The sequence below is a fragment of the Oncorhynchus kisutch genome, linkage group LG12 (assembly GCF_002021735.2).
Source record: "Oncorhynchus kisutch isolate 150728-3 linkage group LG12, Okis_V2, whole genome shotgun sequence".
Taxonomy (NCBI): Eukaryota; Metazoa; Chordata; class Actinopteri; order Salmoniformes; family Salmonidae; genus Oncorhynchus; species Oncorhynchus kisutch.
This window is the reverse complement of record NC_034185.2, coordinates 47,735,264-47,751,583: the sequence shown is the minus strand read 5'-3', so window position 1 is coordinate 47,751,583 and position 16,320 is coordinate 47,735,264. Positions and strand designations below refer to the sequence as shown.

Below are 16,320 nucleotides of genomic sequence, written 5' to 3'. Positions count from 1 at the left end.
AACCCACTGACACAGAGATAAAGCCAACAGTTGTAGACATGAGGGCTGATAAAGCAGCTGTATTACATCTCCTATGTTTATCAGCCTGTAGAATTATTACTAACCTGGTTTTCTGCTGGTTTAATGTGAGTTATCTCTGCATACTGAACATCATCTTGCTTTCTTTCAGGTGAATCCATAAAAGCAAATAAAGTCAATTAAATACACAGTGTGGGTGGGAGTTACTAACAGATATGCACAAATGCTCATCCCCAAGACAGGTTCTGAAAACACTAAAGAATCATGTTACTATGGGTACCTGTACTAGCAGTGGTTTTGGCACCAGAGAACCTACGAAATAATTGTAAGACTGTGCTTGTGTGTGCCTTCTGCTTTTTTCAACATTTAGAGAAGTGGTCTGAGATAATGCAACTGTCTGACCAAGCAGAGGAAGTGTGGAAGATAATTGTTAAAGGAATTAAATTACTCTGTTTTAATATCCAATTAAAATTAAACACTGTCCATTCATAAGGACTTGTAAGACCCTTATTCTATAATAATAGACAGAGCCCAGTCTCAAAATCAAAACAGCAGAGTTTATTCTCGAGAGTACTGAGTACTTACACATTTTACCACAGGTTGTAAACTGAAAATGACGTCAGCATTTTCTAAATGTTCCGTCTCTTCTTGACCCTGGTAGAAAGGCTCTATAGTTCAAGCCTTCCCTCCTTGCCTAGAGCCAAGGTCAGCCAGTGTAGATAAGCATTCTAGTCAGTCTGGAGATATAGTTCTTCATTTGTACCAAGGAACAGACCGTCAATGTTCTAAACTCTTGATCACATTATATTCAGTACTGGGATCAAGAAAATTCATACATGTACAGTAACATAATAGTATTCTGACTCATCAGGCCTGATTGAAATATACATAATTAGTCATAGGTAAAAATTCCCTTAATACACCACTTCATTTGACCTGCATCCGTTGTTCAGGCAAACATTTCCTACATTTATAAAAACACTATCAATGGTCATTAATAAAGGTTGTGCACAACATGTTTTGACTTTGACAAGGAGAATGACCTCACCCCTTTAAAAGCTAAATACCTGCACGTGAGCGTATGCATCTCAATGTAAGATATATTGCAAGTCCAACAAGTCCTGAAGCCAACAAAACGCAGATTACAGCAATAAGAGTCCTCACATCACCATCTAATATAAAAAGAGAGAAAACAATATTTTAATTAAAACATTGCATTTCATAAAATGAGCTCTACCATACTTATTGTTTCATATAGAAGTTGGTATTGTCTGGATGTCTGCAATGTAACATTAATACTGTACATGTGTTTACCTGTCACCTTAGAGGGATCACTCTCTATACAGGAATGTGGAACAACAGCTGTCCCCTTGCTGACTGGGTTGGCAGCCTCACATCTGTAAGAGTCTCTGTTCTGTTCATCCACCTTGAGAGGTAGAGAGAGGGTGATGTGGTCAGGGCTGCTGGTCTGGTTGAGTATCTCCCCTCCTTTGTACCAGGACAGGGTCACCTCTCTCCCGTTCTCCACAGAACACACAACACTACAGGAGATGTTCTCATGAACAGTCACCTGAGGTTTTGACAGAACATCTGGAAGGCAAAATGAAATATGAATTAGTGAAATGGAATTTCTTTAAAGTGGCAAAGAGCAGTTACATCATTTTTTGGACATATAAATTAATGATATGGAATCATTGAGTCTTGATGAATACAACTTAACGCCACATGAGCTTGATTTACACCAGTGTTTGTAAACAAAGAAATTGCAAACAAAAGCTATGGTCTCAAAACATGGTTAAAACTATACTTTTTATATAACGGCTGATCAGGCCTTGCATCCATAGCTCTATGAGTTTGGGAGTGGTTAAATTTCTCCAGGCCCTCTGCTTTCTAACCAAACCAATAAAGCGACCACTTTAGTATGGTTTCTACTGCTGATTGCAGCTGTAATGATTTTGACATTTACAGCACACACACACTTACAGTACACAGTCAGCTGAAATGTATGTCTCATCTTCTCTTCAGCATCTCCATTCTCCACAGTATAAACCCCAGAATCGTCTATTTGTAGGTCTGACAAAGTGAAGAATCCAGTAACATTGTTCCAGTGAAGGTGGTTTTTATATCTCTTCTCAAGGTTTGTATTACTTTGTTTACCAGGGTACACATGTGCAATATTGCCAAGGTCTCCATAAAGTAAATTGCCAGATGTCAACACCCTTTCTGGAAAAGAGAAAAACGTTCCCACGATGCCTTTCACCTGCCGAGTCTCTGGCTGTTCTGAATGCTGTTCTGAATGCTGGGCTGAGCAGAGTACTGTGGAGAGAGAGAGAGAGACTCAATATCAACGTATTGACTTAAATATCATAGTTCTCTAACATACTGTCGCAACTTAGTTTCTCGATTGCTTGAGAACAGAAGTCACTTTTCCTAAAACAAAATGTACATGCAGCCCCAAGCTGAAACACGTTTGTAACGTAGACACAGGGAGTCCGGAAGCAAATGCAGTTAGTTTAACAAAGCACATGGAACAATACAAAAAGAGAAGCTTAAAAATATGGAAACATGAACAATATTGCCTGGTGAGTGATGACAACAGAGTGCTATATACAGGGGAAGTAGTCAGGGAGGTGATGAAGTCCCAGGTGTGCCTAATGAGGCGCAAGTGTGCGTAATGAGTTGCCAGGACTGGTGGTTAGTATTCTGGTGATGCCAGCGCAGGAGTAGACATGACAACGCTGGCCAAAACATAATTTGCAATAAAGCATTAAGACCAGCGGCAGTCTTAGCATGTAAATCTTGGTGGGCAAAATGTTTTATGCATGACAGCAAAGACCCTAATGTACACAATACATTAAGGGCACTATAAATGGCAACAAGTGGGGCACACAAACTATTAGGGCCTACATAAAGCTGTCCCATCAGCAGAGCTCTCTTTTCAGCACCATGGATTGAATCCTTACCATTGCTACACCTGGCTATCAGCGAAACAATTCAGCCTGCTTTACTGCCTTTTTAAAAAACATCTGGTATGGCTAACTTCCCTAAACAAATGTGGTTTCTATTGACAATTGAGATGCACAAACTACGACATAAGGGAACGATAATGGATAAGAGGCATTCCATAATTTCAATAGACAAAGAGTGAGCGACGACGGACATAGTCAATATAACTGTTCAGCACTTTTGAAATGTACAGCAACAATTCCTAACAATGGGCTGCTCTTACAGTATTTACCCTGTACACCAAGTAAGAACTGTAGGATAAATAAAGGGGAATAAAGACAATGAAACATCCTACAATATTAGATTGACATCTCAAAAACAGGTTACAGGCTACATGTGCAGCACCACCAGGTCAGAACAGTAACCTTAAGCAAAATGAAGAGGTGAAAATAGACCAAATTATTAGGGTGAAGCACATGGGCTACTAACACCTTACTACACTTAGCATTACTTTATGTATACTGTAGCCATCTCCCTTGCATATTACACTTTATGCAGCAGCATACAATACATTTTTGGACTCCTTGGCTTGTGATGTGCTCACTGAAACATGAATGTGGCACGGTTTCATCATCAGTCTGGCATTCTCTGGATTTATGGTGGGAGCTCAGGAAAGAAAAATAAATAAATCAGGCACTCCATTGAATAGCAGGCTAATTTTATTGGTTGCTTTGCACTGCACCACTGATTCCTTCCAAACGACTCATTGTATAAGGGCACAGGGTGAAACCGATGCATACAAGGGAGGCAGATGGTTCGAGTCTGATATTTACTATAATCCAAGGGGCAGGCCAGAGAATGGTCACAGACAGGCAAAATATCATAACGAGGTACAGAGTGGCAGGCAGGCTCAGAGTCAAGGCAGGCTGAGAGTCAACGGTCAAAAATGGGAGGACTAGCAAAAGAGCGATTGTCACGTCCTGACCGTAGTTCCTGTTTTATGTCTCTATTTTGGTTTGGTCAGGGCGTGAGTTGGGGTGGGCATTCTATGTTTTTCATTATTGTTTTGTATTTCTGTGTTTGGCCTGGTATGGTTCCCAATCAGAGGCAGCTGTCAATCATTGTCTCTGATTGAGAACCATACTTAGGTAGCCTGTTCCCACCTGTGTTTGTGGGTAGTTATTTTCTGTTTAGTGTGTGTGTCACGTTTCTTCAAAATCGAACCCAGAAGCAGACCAGGACAAGGAGAGTAGGAAGAAGGTGAGTATTTATTTACAAGTGAATGTGAGTGGGTAGATACATCCAGGTGGCGTAGCGGGCAGCGGTGGTGAGTTGATGGGAGTAAATAGGTGGATCCAATGGGGAAGCGGAATCCTCCGATGACCAGGCGGGAATGGGGTAAATGATCCGGGTGAGTAACTGAAGACAGAACAAACGGAGGTAAGTTGAAGGCAAGCAAGACGTACAAAACAACAAAACAAATTCTATCCAACTTGAGGCTGATACTATGGCACAACATACTGTTCATGGCTAACGATCCGGCAGGGAATGGATGTCAGGTCAGAGCTTTTGAAGGGGAGAGGTGATGATCAGGACAGGTGTGCAGATTACTGATGGGATACAGGTGCGGGTGAACATCGATCTCCCAACAAGCTAATCTGCCCGGCAACCAGACAGGGTGCGTTCCAGGACACCGGAAACACACTCCAGGACAGAAACACAGGCAAACACAGACTCAGGAAGCGGGGTTCGTGACACTGTGTTGCACCTGACGGAGCTGTTTCGGTTGTTCTTTTGTTGCTTGTTTGATAGTGTTCAGTTTTACCATTAAAATGATGAACTCTTACCACACTGCACCTTGGTCCTCACCTACTTCCACCAACAGCCGTTATAGCGATTAGAAAAAAGCAGGAGCAAAGAAGAACACGCTGGTTGACAAGATGAACTGGCAACAGACAAACAGGGAACATCGGAATAAATATCCAGGGACTATTGGGGAAAACGGGTGACACCTTGGTGGGTGGAGACAATCACAAAAACAGGTGAACCAGATCAGGGCGTGACACATTGTTCAATTTGGGATTTCCAACTTGTGTAATCTTTGTCCAATAGCCGATGAGCACCGATATGTTTTATCTATAATTTATCTTCATTATTTCTCTTCATATAACAAGAATTAAATAGGATTTGACAGATTGTCTACTTGATTTATGATTATGACTGCTAGCTAAGATTTTGAAAGTAAGATGTTGACATGATCAGTCCAATCCAAGCCACTGTAGATATAACTTGATTTGACGTCATTTTATCTGTGACCAATGACCTTGAGCCTTCTGGAAGGGGACTTGTAATCTAAGTCTATGGCAGGACCCAAATGGCTCACATTCTTGATGTCTACTCTTACTAAAGGTGGATGACGTAGTGTCCCCATGAGTGACAGAACACTGAGCCAATCATGGTGCAATTCTGAGCCAATCATGGTCAAATGCTCCTATTTTCTGCTGGCCTGCCCCACCACCAAAGAAAGCACTGAGCTAGGCTGAAACACATGCGTTTTGGAGATTCCTATTTGTACGTAACATTATTAACTCAATATACATTTTTTACACTGTTTGCAAACTGATGTGACACGTATTAATACAAAAATAATATGCAAAAAAGGCTAATTTATTTGACCTTTTTCCATGTTGTCCTTCACAAATTCAATGATGCTGTACAGTATATACAGAGAATAAAAATAAACCTAAACCTAGCTAACAAATCGCTGCAAAAACAAAAATTCAACAACATACAGTATACCACATTCATCTCCATTCGTTCTTGTCGATCAGGCCACATGTTTTCATCAACATCACCCTGGTTGTTTTCCCTTGCAATGCAGAGAAGAAAGAAATATCCTTGTATCCTTATACCTCCTCTTCCTCGGTCCATTCTTGCAAACAGCAATTCAGAGGTGAGTGACCTCTAACGCATGAATAAGGAAGGATTGCAGTGATCTGTAGTGATCTCTACCTTCTTGCCCTTTGTGCTGTTGTCTGTGCCCAATCATATTTGTACCATGGTTTGTGCTGCTAACATGTTGTGTTGCTACCATGTTGTTGTCATGTTGCTACTATGCTATGTGGTTGTCTAACATCTCTTTATTTAGTGTTGTGGTATCTCTTGTCATGATGTGTGTTTTGTCCTATATTTGTATGTTTCATTTTTATTTATCCCAGCCCCAGTCCCGGCAAGAGGCCTTTTTCGAGGTCCGGTAACTCGTAGCTCTGTAATTGAACAATGAGGTAAGGTATGACAGAAGTTTGCACAAGAGGGCTTTATAAACAAAAAGAGAGCAGTGTATTGATCTACAAGACTTATGTGAGGGCCAGCTTACTTTCTGATATGGAATGGAATGATTTGTAATGAACCCGTCACCCGTAATACAGCGAAGTGTGCTATTCTAAACTGCATCTAATGGTTTCAGTGTAGTGGTAGTTGCATTCATATAAACGGTGTCACCGTAGTCTAGTAATTGCAGGAAAGTTGACTGAATTATCTGCTTTTTGCTGTTCAAGGAGAGGCATGATCTATTACAAAAAAAGAAGCCAATTTTTATTCTCAACTTCTTAACTAACTCATCCATATTCTTTTTAAAATATAACGTTTTGGCAATACAGATGCCCAGATATTTATAAGCGAGACACGATCAACACGGGCACTATCCAATGTACATATGCATATATCATAAGATACATTTTTAGGTGTATTGGAAAACATAATGAACTTGGTTTTAAATTCAAAAAGTGTTAATTTCAGTTCAACAAAGGCAGATCGCAGCTCTGAAAAAGTCTGGTTAACAGTGGGGGCAATAAATAGCATGCAAAAAATTGTCACCTGCATACAGGCGTATGTTAATTTTTTGCAGATAGACAATTATTTACATAACCAGTAAAAATGACAGAATCTAAAATCAACCCCTGTGGGACACCTTTCGTAATATCAAGGAAACACGATTTAACAATATCAGACAACACTGTGTCCTCTGTCAGGTAGATTATAAACCAGAGCTGCAGGAAAATGTGTGGTGAGAGAGCATGCCCAAGTAGTTTTCAATCTGGTGTGGCGGCGCCGCCACATCGATTGCGTTTATACATACAGTTGAAGTCGGAGGTTTACATAAACCTTAGCCAAATACATTTAATCTTAGTTTTTCACAATTTCTGATATTTAATCCTAGTAAGAATTCCCTGTTTTAGGTCAGTTAGGATCACCACTTTATTTTAAGAATGTGAAAATGTCTTTCATCACATTCCCAGTGAGTCAGACTTTTATATACACTCATTTAGTATGGTAGCATTGCCTTTGAATTGTTTATCTTGGGTCAAACGTTTCGGGTTGCCGTCCAGAAGCTTCCCACAATAGGTTGGGTGAATTTTGGCCCATTACTCCTGACAGAGCTGGTGTAACTGAGTCAGGACTGTAGGCCTCCTTGCTCGCACATGCTTTTTCAGTACTACCCACAAATATTCTATATGTTTGGGGTCAGAGCTTTGTGATGGCCACTCCAATACCTTGACTTCATTGTCCTTAAGCCATTTTACCAAAACTTTGGATGTATGCTTGGGGTTATTGTCTATTTGGAAGACCCATTTGTGACCAAGCGTTAACTTCTTGACTGATGTCTTGAGATGTTGCTTCACTATATCCACATTTTTCCATCCTCATGACGGCATCTATTTTGTGAAGTGCACCAGTCCCTCCTGCAGCAAAGCACCCCCACAACATGATGCTGCCACCACCGTGCTTCACGGTTGGGATGGTGTTCCTTGGCTTGCAAGCATCCCCCTCTTTCCTCCAAACATAAGCATGGTCATTATAGCCAAACAGTTCTATTTTGTTTCATCAGACTAGAGGACATTTCTCCAAAAAATAAGATCTTTGTCCACATGTGCAGTTGCAAACCGTAGTCTGGCTTTTTTTATGGCGGTTTTGGAGCAGTGGCTTCTTCCTTGCTGAGCGGCCTTTCAGGTTATGTCGATATACGACTCGTTTTACTGTGGATATAGATACTTTTGTACCCGTTTCCTTCAGCATCTTCACAAAGTCTTTTGCTGTTGTTCTGGGATTTATTTGCACTTTTCGCACCAAAGTACATTCATCTCTAGGAGACAGAATGCATCTCCTTCCTGAGCGGTATGACGGCTGCGTGGTCCCATGGTGTTTATACTTGCATCCTATTGTTTGTACAGATGAACGTGGTACCTTCACCCCTGAAGCATGAACCCGACATGTGGAGGTCTACAAATTTGGGGGGATTTTCCCATGATGTCAAGCAAAGAGGCACTGAGTTTGAAGGTAGGCCTTGAAATACATCCACAGGTACACCTCCAATTTGTGCAAATGATGTCACTTAACCTATCAGAAGTTTTCAAAGCCATGACATAATTTTCTGGAATTTTCCAAGCTGTTTAAAGGCACAGTCAACTTAGTGTATGTAAACTTCTGACCCACTGGAATTGTGATACGGTGAATGTTTTGTGTCTGTAAACAATTATTGGAAACGTTACTTGTGTCATGCACAAAGTAGATGTCCTAACCGATTTACTAAAACTATAGTTTGTTGACAATGCATTTGTGGAGAGCTTGAAAAATGAGTTTTAATAAACTTCCGATTTCAATTGTAGTTCTCTAGTTGCCTCTTTGATCACGTCCTGCACATTTCAGATTTTCCAGATATATACTCAGCCATTTGTAGGTGTTTAGTTCTGTATCTTTCTTGTATTGCCTGAATTGTAAAGTTGTTAAACTTGGGTATTTGAATTGGGTAGCTGGAATTGAACCAGTCACTGATATTGGGTAAATGAGGGACGTCTGTTGAAATCAGAAGAAGGGTTGCATACAAAATTCTGTGCAGGCCTGGCTGGCTGGCTGCCTAAGCACGGAGTACACCAAGCATTGCACCCCCCCCCCCACCACCCTTTTGCCCTCAGAACAGCCTCAATTTGTTGGGCATGGCCTCTACAAGGTGTCAAAAGCTTTCCACAGGGATGCTGGCCCATGTTGACTCCAATGCGTCCCACAGTTGTGTCAAGTTGGTTGGATGTACTTTCGGTGGTGGACCATTCTTTATACGCACGGGAAACTGCCAGGCCCAGCCAATCAGAATGAGTTTTTCCCCGCAAAATACCTTTATTACAGACAGAAATGGTGCCGGAGAAAAAGGCTGACGTTTTACACCTCCCAAACCGATTTGTGTTTCTTTGTTTGTTTATTTGCGTTGTTTGTAACTTATTTTGTACATAATGTTGCCTTCTGGACATCAGGACTGCGATTACTTACCACGGACTGGCAGAATCCTTTTTTTCCTTTAACGAGTCTGACGAGCCTTACGCGAATGATATACTGCTTTCTCGGGAACAGGCCCAGATCCCTGTGATTTGCGTGAAGAGGAAATGGGGCCAGAGGGCAGCCTGCTTTCTGAGAATACGTAGGCGATCAAATAAACCCCCAATTCCTTCCATTTTGTGAGCAAACGTGCAATCTTTGGAGAATAAAATCGATGACCTACTGGTTGGTTATACGCTGTACTGGCAAGATGGGACAGCAATGTCTGGTAAGACAAGGGGCGGCAGACTATGTATTTTTGTAAATAACAGCTGGTGCACGATATCTATGGAAGTCTGGAGCTATTGCTCGCCTGAGGTAGAGTATCTCATGATAAGCTGTAGACCACACTATCTACCTAGAGTTTTCATCTGTATTTTTCGTAGCTGTTCACATACCACCAGACTGGGGCTGGCACTAAGGCAGCATTGAATGAGCTGTATTGCGCCAGAAGCAAACAAGAAAACGCTCACCAAGAGGCAGCGCTCCTAGTAACCAGGGAATTTACTGCAGGGAAAGTTAAATCCGTTTTACAAAATTTCTCTCATGTTAAATGTGCAACCAGAGGGGAAAAAAACTCTGGACCACCTTTACTCCACACACAGACACGCATACAGAGCTCTCCCTCGCCCTCCATTTGGCAAATCAGACCATAATTCTATCCTCCTGATTCCTGCTTACAAGCACAAAATTAAAGCAGGAAGCACCAGTGACTAGATCAATAAAAACGTGGTCAGATGAAGCAGTTGCTAAGCTACAGGAATCTTTTGCTAGCACAGACTGGAATATGTTACAGGATTCCTCCGAGGGCATTGAAGAGTATGTGGCATGTGGCACCACATAAGTCATTGGCTTCATCAAAAAGTGCATCGATGACGTCGTCCCCACAGTATCCGTATGTACATTCCCCAACCAGAAACCATGGATACAGACATCGGTACTGAGCTAAAGGCTAGAGCTGCCACTTTAAAGGAGCGGGACTCTAACCAGGAAGCTTATAAGATATCCCGCTATGCCCTCTGACAAACCAAAACACAGGCAAAGGGTCAATACAGGACTAAGATCAAATCGTACTACACCGGCTCTGACGCTCGTCGGATGTGGCACGGCTTGCAAACCATTACAGGCTACAAAAGGGAAGCACAGCCGAGAGCTGCCCAGTGGCACGAGCCTAACAGACGAGCTAAATTACTTCTATGCTCACTTCCAGGCAAATAACACTGAAATATACATGAGAGCACCAGCTGTTCCGGAAGACTGCCTGGACAAAAGGAACACCTATGAGAGAATGCTATTCATTGACTACAGCTCAGTGTTCAACGCCATAGTGCCCTCAAAGCTCATTAATAAGCTAAGGACCTTGGGACTAAACACCTCCCTCTGCAACTGGATCCTGGCCACCCCACAGGTGATAAGGGTATGTAACAACACATCGCATGCTCAGTCCCCTCCTGTACTCCCTGTTCACTCATGACTGCACGACCAGGCACGACTCCAACACCATCATTAAGTTTGCAGATGACACAACCTCTATAGGGAGGAGGTCAGAGACCTGGCCGTGTGGTGCCAGGATATACACCTCTCGCTCAACGTGATCAAGACAAAGGAGATGATTGTGGACTACAGGAAAAAGAGGACTGAGCACGCCCCCATTCTAATTAATGGGCTGCAGTGGAGCAGGTTGAGAGCTTCAAGTTCCTTGGTGTCCACATCACCAACAAACGAACATGGTTCAAGCACACCAAGACAGTTGTGAAGAGGGCATGACAAAAACATATTCCCCCTCAGGAGCCTGAAAAGATTTGGCATGGGTCCTCCGATCCTCAAAAGGTTCTACAGCTGCACCAGAGAGCATCCTAAATGGTGGCATCACTGCCTCCGACCGCAAGGCTGTATATAACCTCGCTATTGTTATTTTAATATTATTATATATATTTTTAAGTATTTTTCTCAAAACTGCATTGTTGGTTAGGGGCTTATAAGTAAGCATTTCACTAAGGTCTACCCCTGTTGTATTCAGCGCATGTGACAAATACAATTTGATTTGATGTTGTAGAACTATCCCAAAGATGATCAATAGAAACAGGATGCACTTGAGCTCAATTTTGATTCTCGTAGCAAAGGGCCTGAATACTTATGGAAATCATAGGTAAGATACATTTACTGTAACACAGTTCACTTATCCTGTACGTGTCCCTCAAAAATAGCTGTTTCTGTCTAACTTATTCTGTGTGCATTCATCCTCTCACTTCATATTCTCCAGAGAATCTTTGAATGTTGATGGAGCAGAGATCAATGTTAGTGAGAGAAAGTAGGTTGGTTGAAATTGAAACCAAATGGGCTAGTAACACAACGCTGTTTGGAAGCCTTTGGAATCTCCCTGATATAAAGCTTGTCTGCGGGTGACTGAACTCAGGAATACGTTTTGGAGGAGCAGCCAGATCGTGGGAGGGTTTGGGGCCTGTATGGAGTAACCAGAGATCCGTGTGCGTATGTTGTGTCAAGTGAAACCTTGAAGATTATACTTGTTAGGGGTGGGTGGGATAAACAAGCTGTGTGGGTGGATGAAATGTTCCTTGGCAAAGATCTCAACTGATTTAACGTTTAAATTCATAATTTACCCTGTCCACAATCAGACATACAGTGCTGGGGGCCCCAGGACCGAGTTTGTGAAACCCTCCTCTAGATGACAGATTGCTTTGCAGCTTATCTATTGATCATATTTTCAAACAGCCTATGAAATATGATGCAATAGATAGAATGGAAAACTGTCTGAAGGCCTGCGTATCAGGCCAGGGTATTATGTAGATTACAAAGAAGGTTACTGAATGTTAATGTCCGTTAGAGAGAACGGTAAATGATAGTTCATGTGTCAAGACAAATAAATGCAGTTCAAAAGAAAATGCTATAAAAAGTGCAGCTGCTACATCTTTTCAATAATGTATTTGAAGGTTGTTACACATGTTGCTTCTATCAGATCAGAGTAGCATGTCTCATGAGCATGGTGTGGTCCTGATAGAAATGTGTTGTATAGAACATACTGTACAGACACCTCTTCTGTACATCACTCTGCAATGTTCTTTGAATACGGCCCGGATGTTAGTCTCAACAACAGCCTTGTGGTTGCTATATCTCAAGTAAAGCACACAAATACATGTATCAAAATTAACGTGTCAACATACATGGATTCCATCAACCCCCACAATACACCCATAGTGTCTGTCTGTGTGTGTGCATGTACGCCTCTCTATCGCCATCTATGTCAGCGTATGGTTATTACTTATTTGTTCTCTCCGAGGTCAGTAACCTGTGTCAGTCGCTGTCATTCTCACTTGCTTATATGGGAGATGTGGTACCTCCCGCTATCTCAGCAAATTGGATGCAGTCTATTGGAGTGCCATCCGTTTTGTCACCAAGCCCCATACCACCCACCACTGCGACCTGTATGCTCTAATCGGCTGGCCCTCGCTACATATTCGTCGCCAGACCCACTGGCTCCAGGTCATCTAAGTCTTTGCTAGGTAAAGCTCTGCCTTACCTCAGCTAACTGGTCACGATAACACCCACCCGTTGCACACGCTCCAGCAGGTATATCTCACTGGTCATCCCCAAAGTAAACACCTACTTTGGCCGCCTTTCCTTCCAGTTCTCTGCTGCCAGTGACTGGTACGAATGGCAAAAATCACTTAAGCTGGAGACTCATATTTCCCTCACTAACTTTAAACATCAGCTATCTGAGCAGCTAACCGATCGTTGCAGCTGTACATAGCCCATCTGTAAATAGCCCATTCAATCTACCTACCTCATCCCCATATTGTTTTTTTTTACTTTTTTGCATACCAGTATTTCTACTTGCACATCATCATCTGCACATCTGTCACTCCAGTGTGAATTTGCTAAATTGTAATTACTTTGCTACTATGGCCTATTTATTGCCTTACCTCCTAGACTGTCTTTTTTTCTATTTTGTTATTGACTGTACGCTTGTTTATTCCATGTGTAACTTTGTGTTGTTGTTTGTGTGGCACTGCTTTTCTTTATCTTGGCCAGGTTGTAGTTGTAAATGAGAACTTGTTCTCAACTATCCTACCTGGTTAAATAATGGTGAAATAAAAATAAATAAATAAAAAAGCTCTGCACAGCTTCTCTCAAGCAAGAGAGCCGACACCAGAAACAATGCGCTCAGTCCCCTGCACCTACATTAGCAGACACTTACTCACAGTAAGTGCCTACAACTAAAGTACAGTAGGTATGACAACATACAGTATCACAATCATTCCAAAATAACCACCATCAGCAAGTTCTGTGCTAGTAAGAATCTGTGCTAGTAAGCTAGTCAAATTATAGACCCCTGTGCCTAACTTTCAAGCTTAGTTTCCCCTGCTTTGAAAGGAAAATGAACAGAGCTAAATGGCGACCAATGTTCTGGGGTCAGAGGCAATAGGACGGCCACCCGCTACATATAACCAGAATTCGCTTGAATCGTGTGGTAAAAAGTGGTTTGCCAGGCTTAGCCCGAAACTGGAAAGTGTGTGGTTGCCATGCACATGCAGTAGAGCAGACGGATGGGGTCTTAGTGTTTGAAATGTGTGAAAGTTTAAAGCAATCTTCCACTTGCTGTGAAATACATAACGACAAGCTCTCCAATAGCATCTTAATTGAAACCTGTACTGCAAGATCATTCTCTCATAAGCCCATTTGAACAAAAAGAGGGTATGATGAATGATGTTTATGGAGATGTGTAGTGAGGGTCTCTGTCTCTAAGCGAGACCGGATGTGGAGGAGCAACAGAGAGTATAGATGGAGGCATAGAGAAATATACACCATCTCTGACTAATAGCATCGTCCACATGACCAAGGTGACAAACATCAAAAAAAACTGTTCAAACTAGATCCATTGAAAGTGTTAAAATGTGGGGTTCTCAGTAGACCTAGTGCCAAATGAAGTAGTGTTGAATTATATAGATTTGGAACTTTTGAGGAAATGGTAAGTGCTTTATTTGTCTCTTTCCCATGGTGGAGGGGGGAGGGGATAAACCCTGCGATACAGGGAACAAAATAAGAGGAACAACTGAAAAGTGGAAATAAGAAACCAGGAAAAAGGAATACACATGCAAGATGCGCAAAAGCCCTCTTCACACTGAACTGGAGGAAAGAATGCGGCAGTGTTGAATACTATCGTCTACGGGGTTGGACTTTTAACGAAATCCACAAAGGAAGTGGTACAGTGATCGTCTGGTGGTCAGTGAGCGTGAGCCAAAGAGATGACTAAAAAGTTGTGGGAAGCAGACATTACACACTACGTGTTGCTGTATAGTGCTCCCAAAAGTCCCTCAGACCACAGCTCATCCTCTCTCTCGTAGTCCATAAAGTGCTTTAGGCTATAGCAGGAGCAACATATAGAATACAAAGGCAAAAAAATGATAGAGATCTGTTATCAAGTGACACTGCTGTCCCCAAGCAAGTAATTAGAAACGGCTTATTCCTGGGAAAACGGAAGAGAACCACATAATAGTCACATACTGCCCAAGAGAGGTTACCATGCAACCCTAGCATCAAAGATGGTTGCATACTGTATAAGAGTGAATGGTTGCATCCCTAAAATCCTTTCTATAATCTCTCTTTTCTACCGAAGTGTGCACTTGTTAATTTCCCACCATGGATTTAAAAGGAAATTACTGGTTTAGCCCTACACCAATCCAAAGCATTTACATTTGTGGGCAGTATTAAACAAGTGCACACTTCAGGAAGTAGGAGATATTATTTGGAGGCATTATTACTCACATGACAGTAGAGTGAATGGTCACTATAGCTCTGAAGTGTGTTCTCCTGTTATCCTCCGTCAGATCAGACCATAGACAGATCAGACCACAGACAGTCTCATGAGGCTTTATTCACACACATTTAATAAAGAACCCATTGAGACCAGGTTCTTACTTCCAATGGTGCCCTGAGAACAACAGTTTAACAATGTGAGCAACAATTCAAACATGATCACTACAGTTTCAACATTTCAAATAAATTATTAGAAACAAATATACAGTCAATCAATCAGAGCACTAAATTCACATGTCCCTTTCAAAGCAGAAAATGTATCATAGGAAGCAGAGTCCACTCTGCACTTGATGCTTTGTTTCCTGAGATGGCCGCAATGCTTGCAGAAGTGACCGTAGGACAAGAAAAGTTCACCTTAGCTACAATATCGCATGACTCTAAGGAGGAGGGAAGTTGTTCACTCAGAGACCACTGGCTCGAAATCATGAAAAGAGAAGTCAATCAGGTTTGCTGATTGAATGTGATATCATAATATCTGTTTGAGTCACATTCTGCACCAAGAGGTGTCGAAACATCTTTTTCCCAAGGGGTACTGTCGACAGGTGCCTCTTGTAGATGTCGCAGTCAGCGTTAGGAGAAGACAGTGTTGTCAGTGGAGACGGCAAGGTTACCTGTGACCACAATTTTCAATACATCAGTGGGACCAATCTATCCATCAAGTCTGCTCCGAGTAGCAGTTGTTCAGTTTAGATTCCTGGTAAGATACAGAGTGAACAAGCGATACGTCTTGGAATTGTAGTTTCAGCATGAGTCGCATTGTGAGAGGTGAGGTACTCTGAGTGAAACCTCAAAGTTTAGTGTCGCATCATTCCGTTTTTAACCAACGTTTAGCTGGGTTCAAAGCCCTTTTGAGATCATTGAACAATGTTTGAGAGATGAGTGATATTGTCGAGCCTGAATCAATTAGCGCATCACAGGTTAAGCAGTCCTCCAGGGCTTTTTTGAAGTATGGCCTCAGTTGCTCTTTGTGGTCATATTCACCACAAAGTGTTTGACAGTTCGCTGGCTAAAACTGTCATGACGAGACTTTCATTAATATGAAGGCTTATTACAACATAACGTTAGATGGAGAGGGGAAGAGAGATAGAGACAAAGGGACATTTATCGTGGATACATTCTAGGACTGTCCTCACATTAATCATATACAGTTAAAGT

At 41.9% G+C, this 16,320-nt stretch overlaps 1 protein-coding gene across 3 annotated transcripts in view; it reads right to left on the bottom strand.

Annotated features, from left to right (window-relative positions):
* Positions 1–555: 555 nt before the first annotated feature.
* Positions 556–16,320, bottom strand: part of LOC116376539 (hepatocyte cell adhesion molecule-like) — a 63,380-nt gene continuing 47,615 nt past the window's right edge. For 2 of the 3 annotated variants that reach the window (XM_031837658.1, XM_031837659.1), the window contains exons 2-4: positions 2,002–2,334; positions 1,333–1,608; positions 556–1,190 (exon numbers count right to left, since the gene is read on the bottom strand). In XM_031837658.1, coding sequence (XP_031693518.1) covers positions 1,078–1,190; positions 1,333–1,608; positions 2,002–2,334 — 722 coding nt within the window. In that variant the 3' untranslated portion in view covers positions 556–1,077. Of the gene's footprint in view, positions 1,191–1,332; positions 1,609–2,001; positions 2,335–15,114; positions 15,281–16,320 lie in introns of all 3 variants that reach the window. The other variant, XR_004211967.1, reaches the window with a different exon arrangement.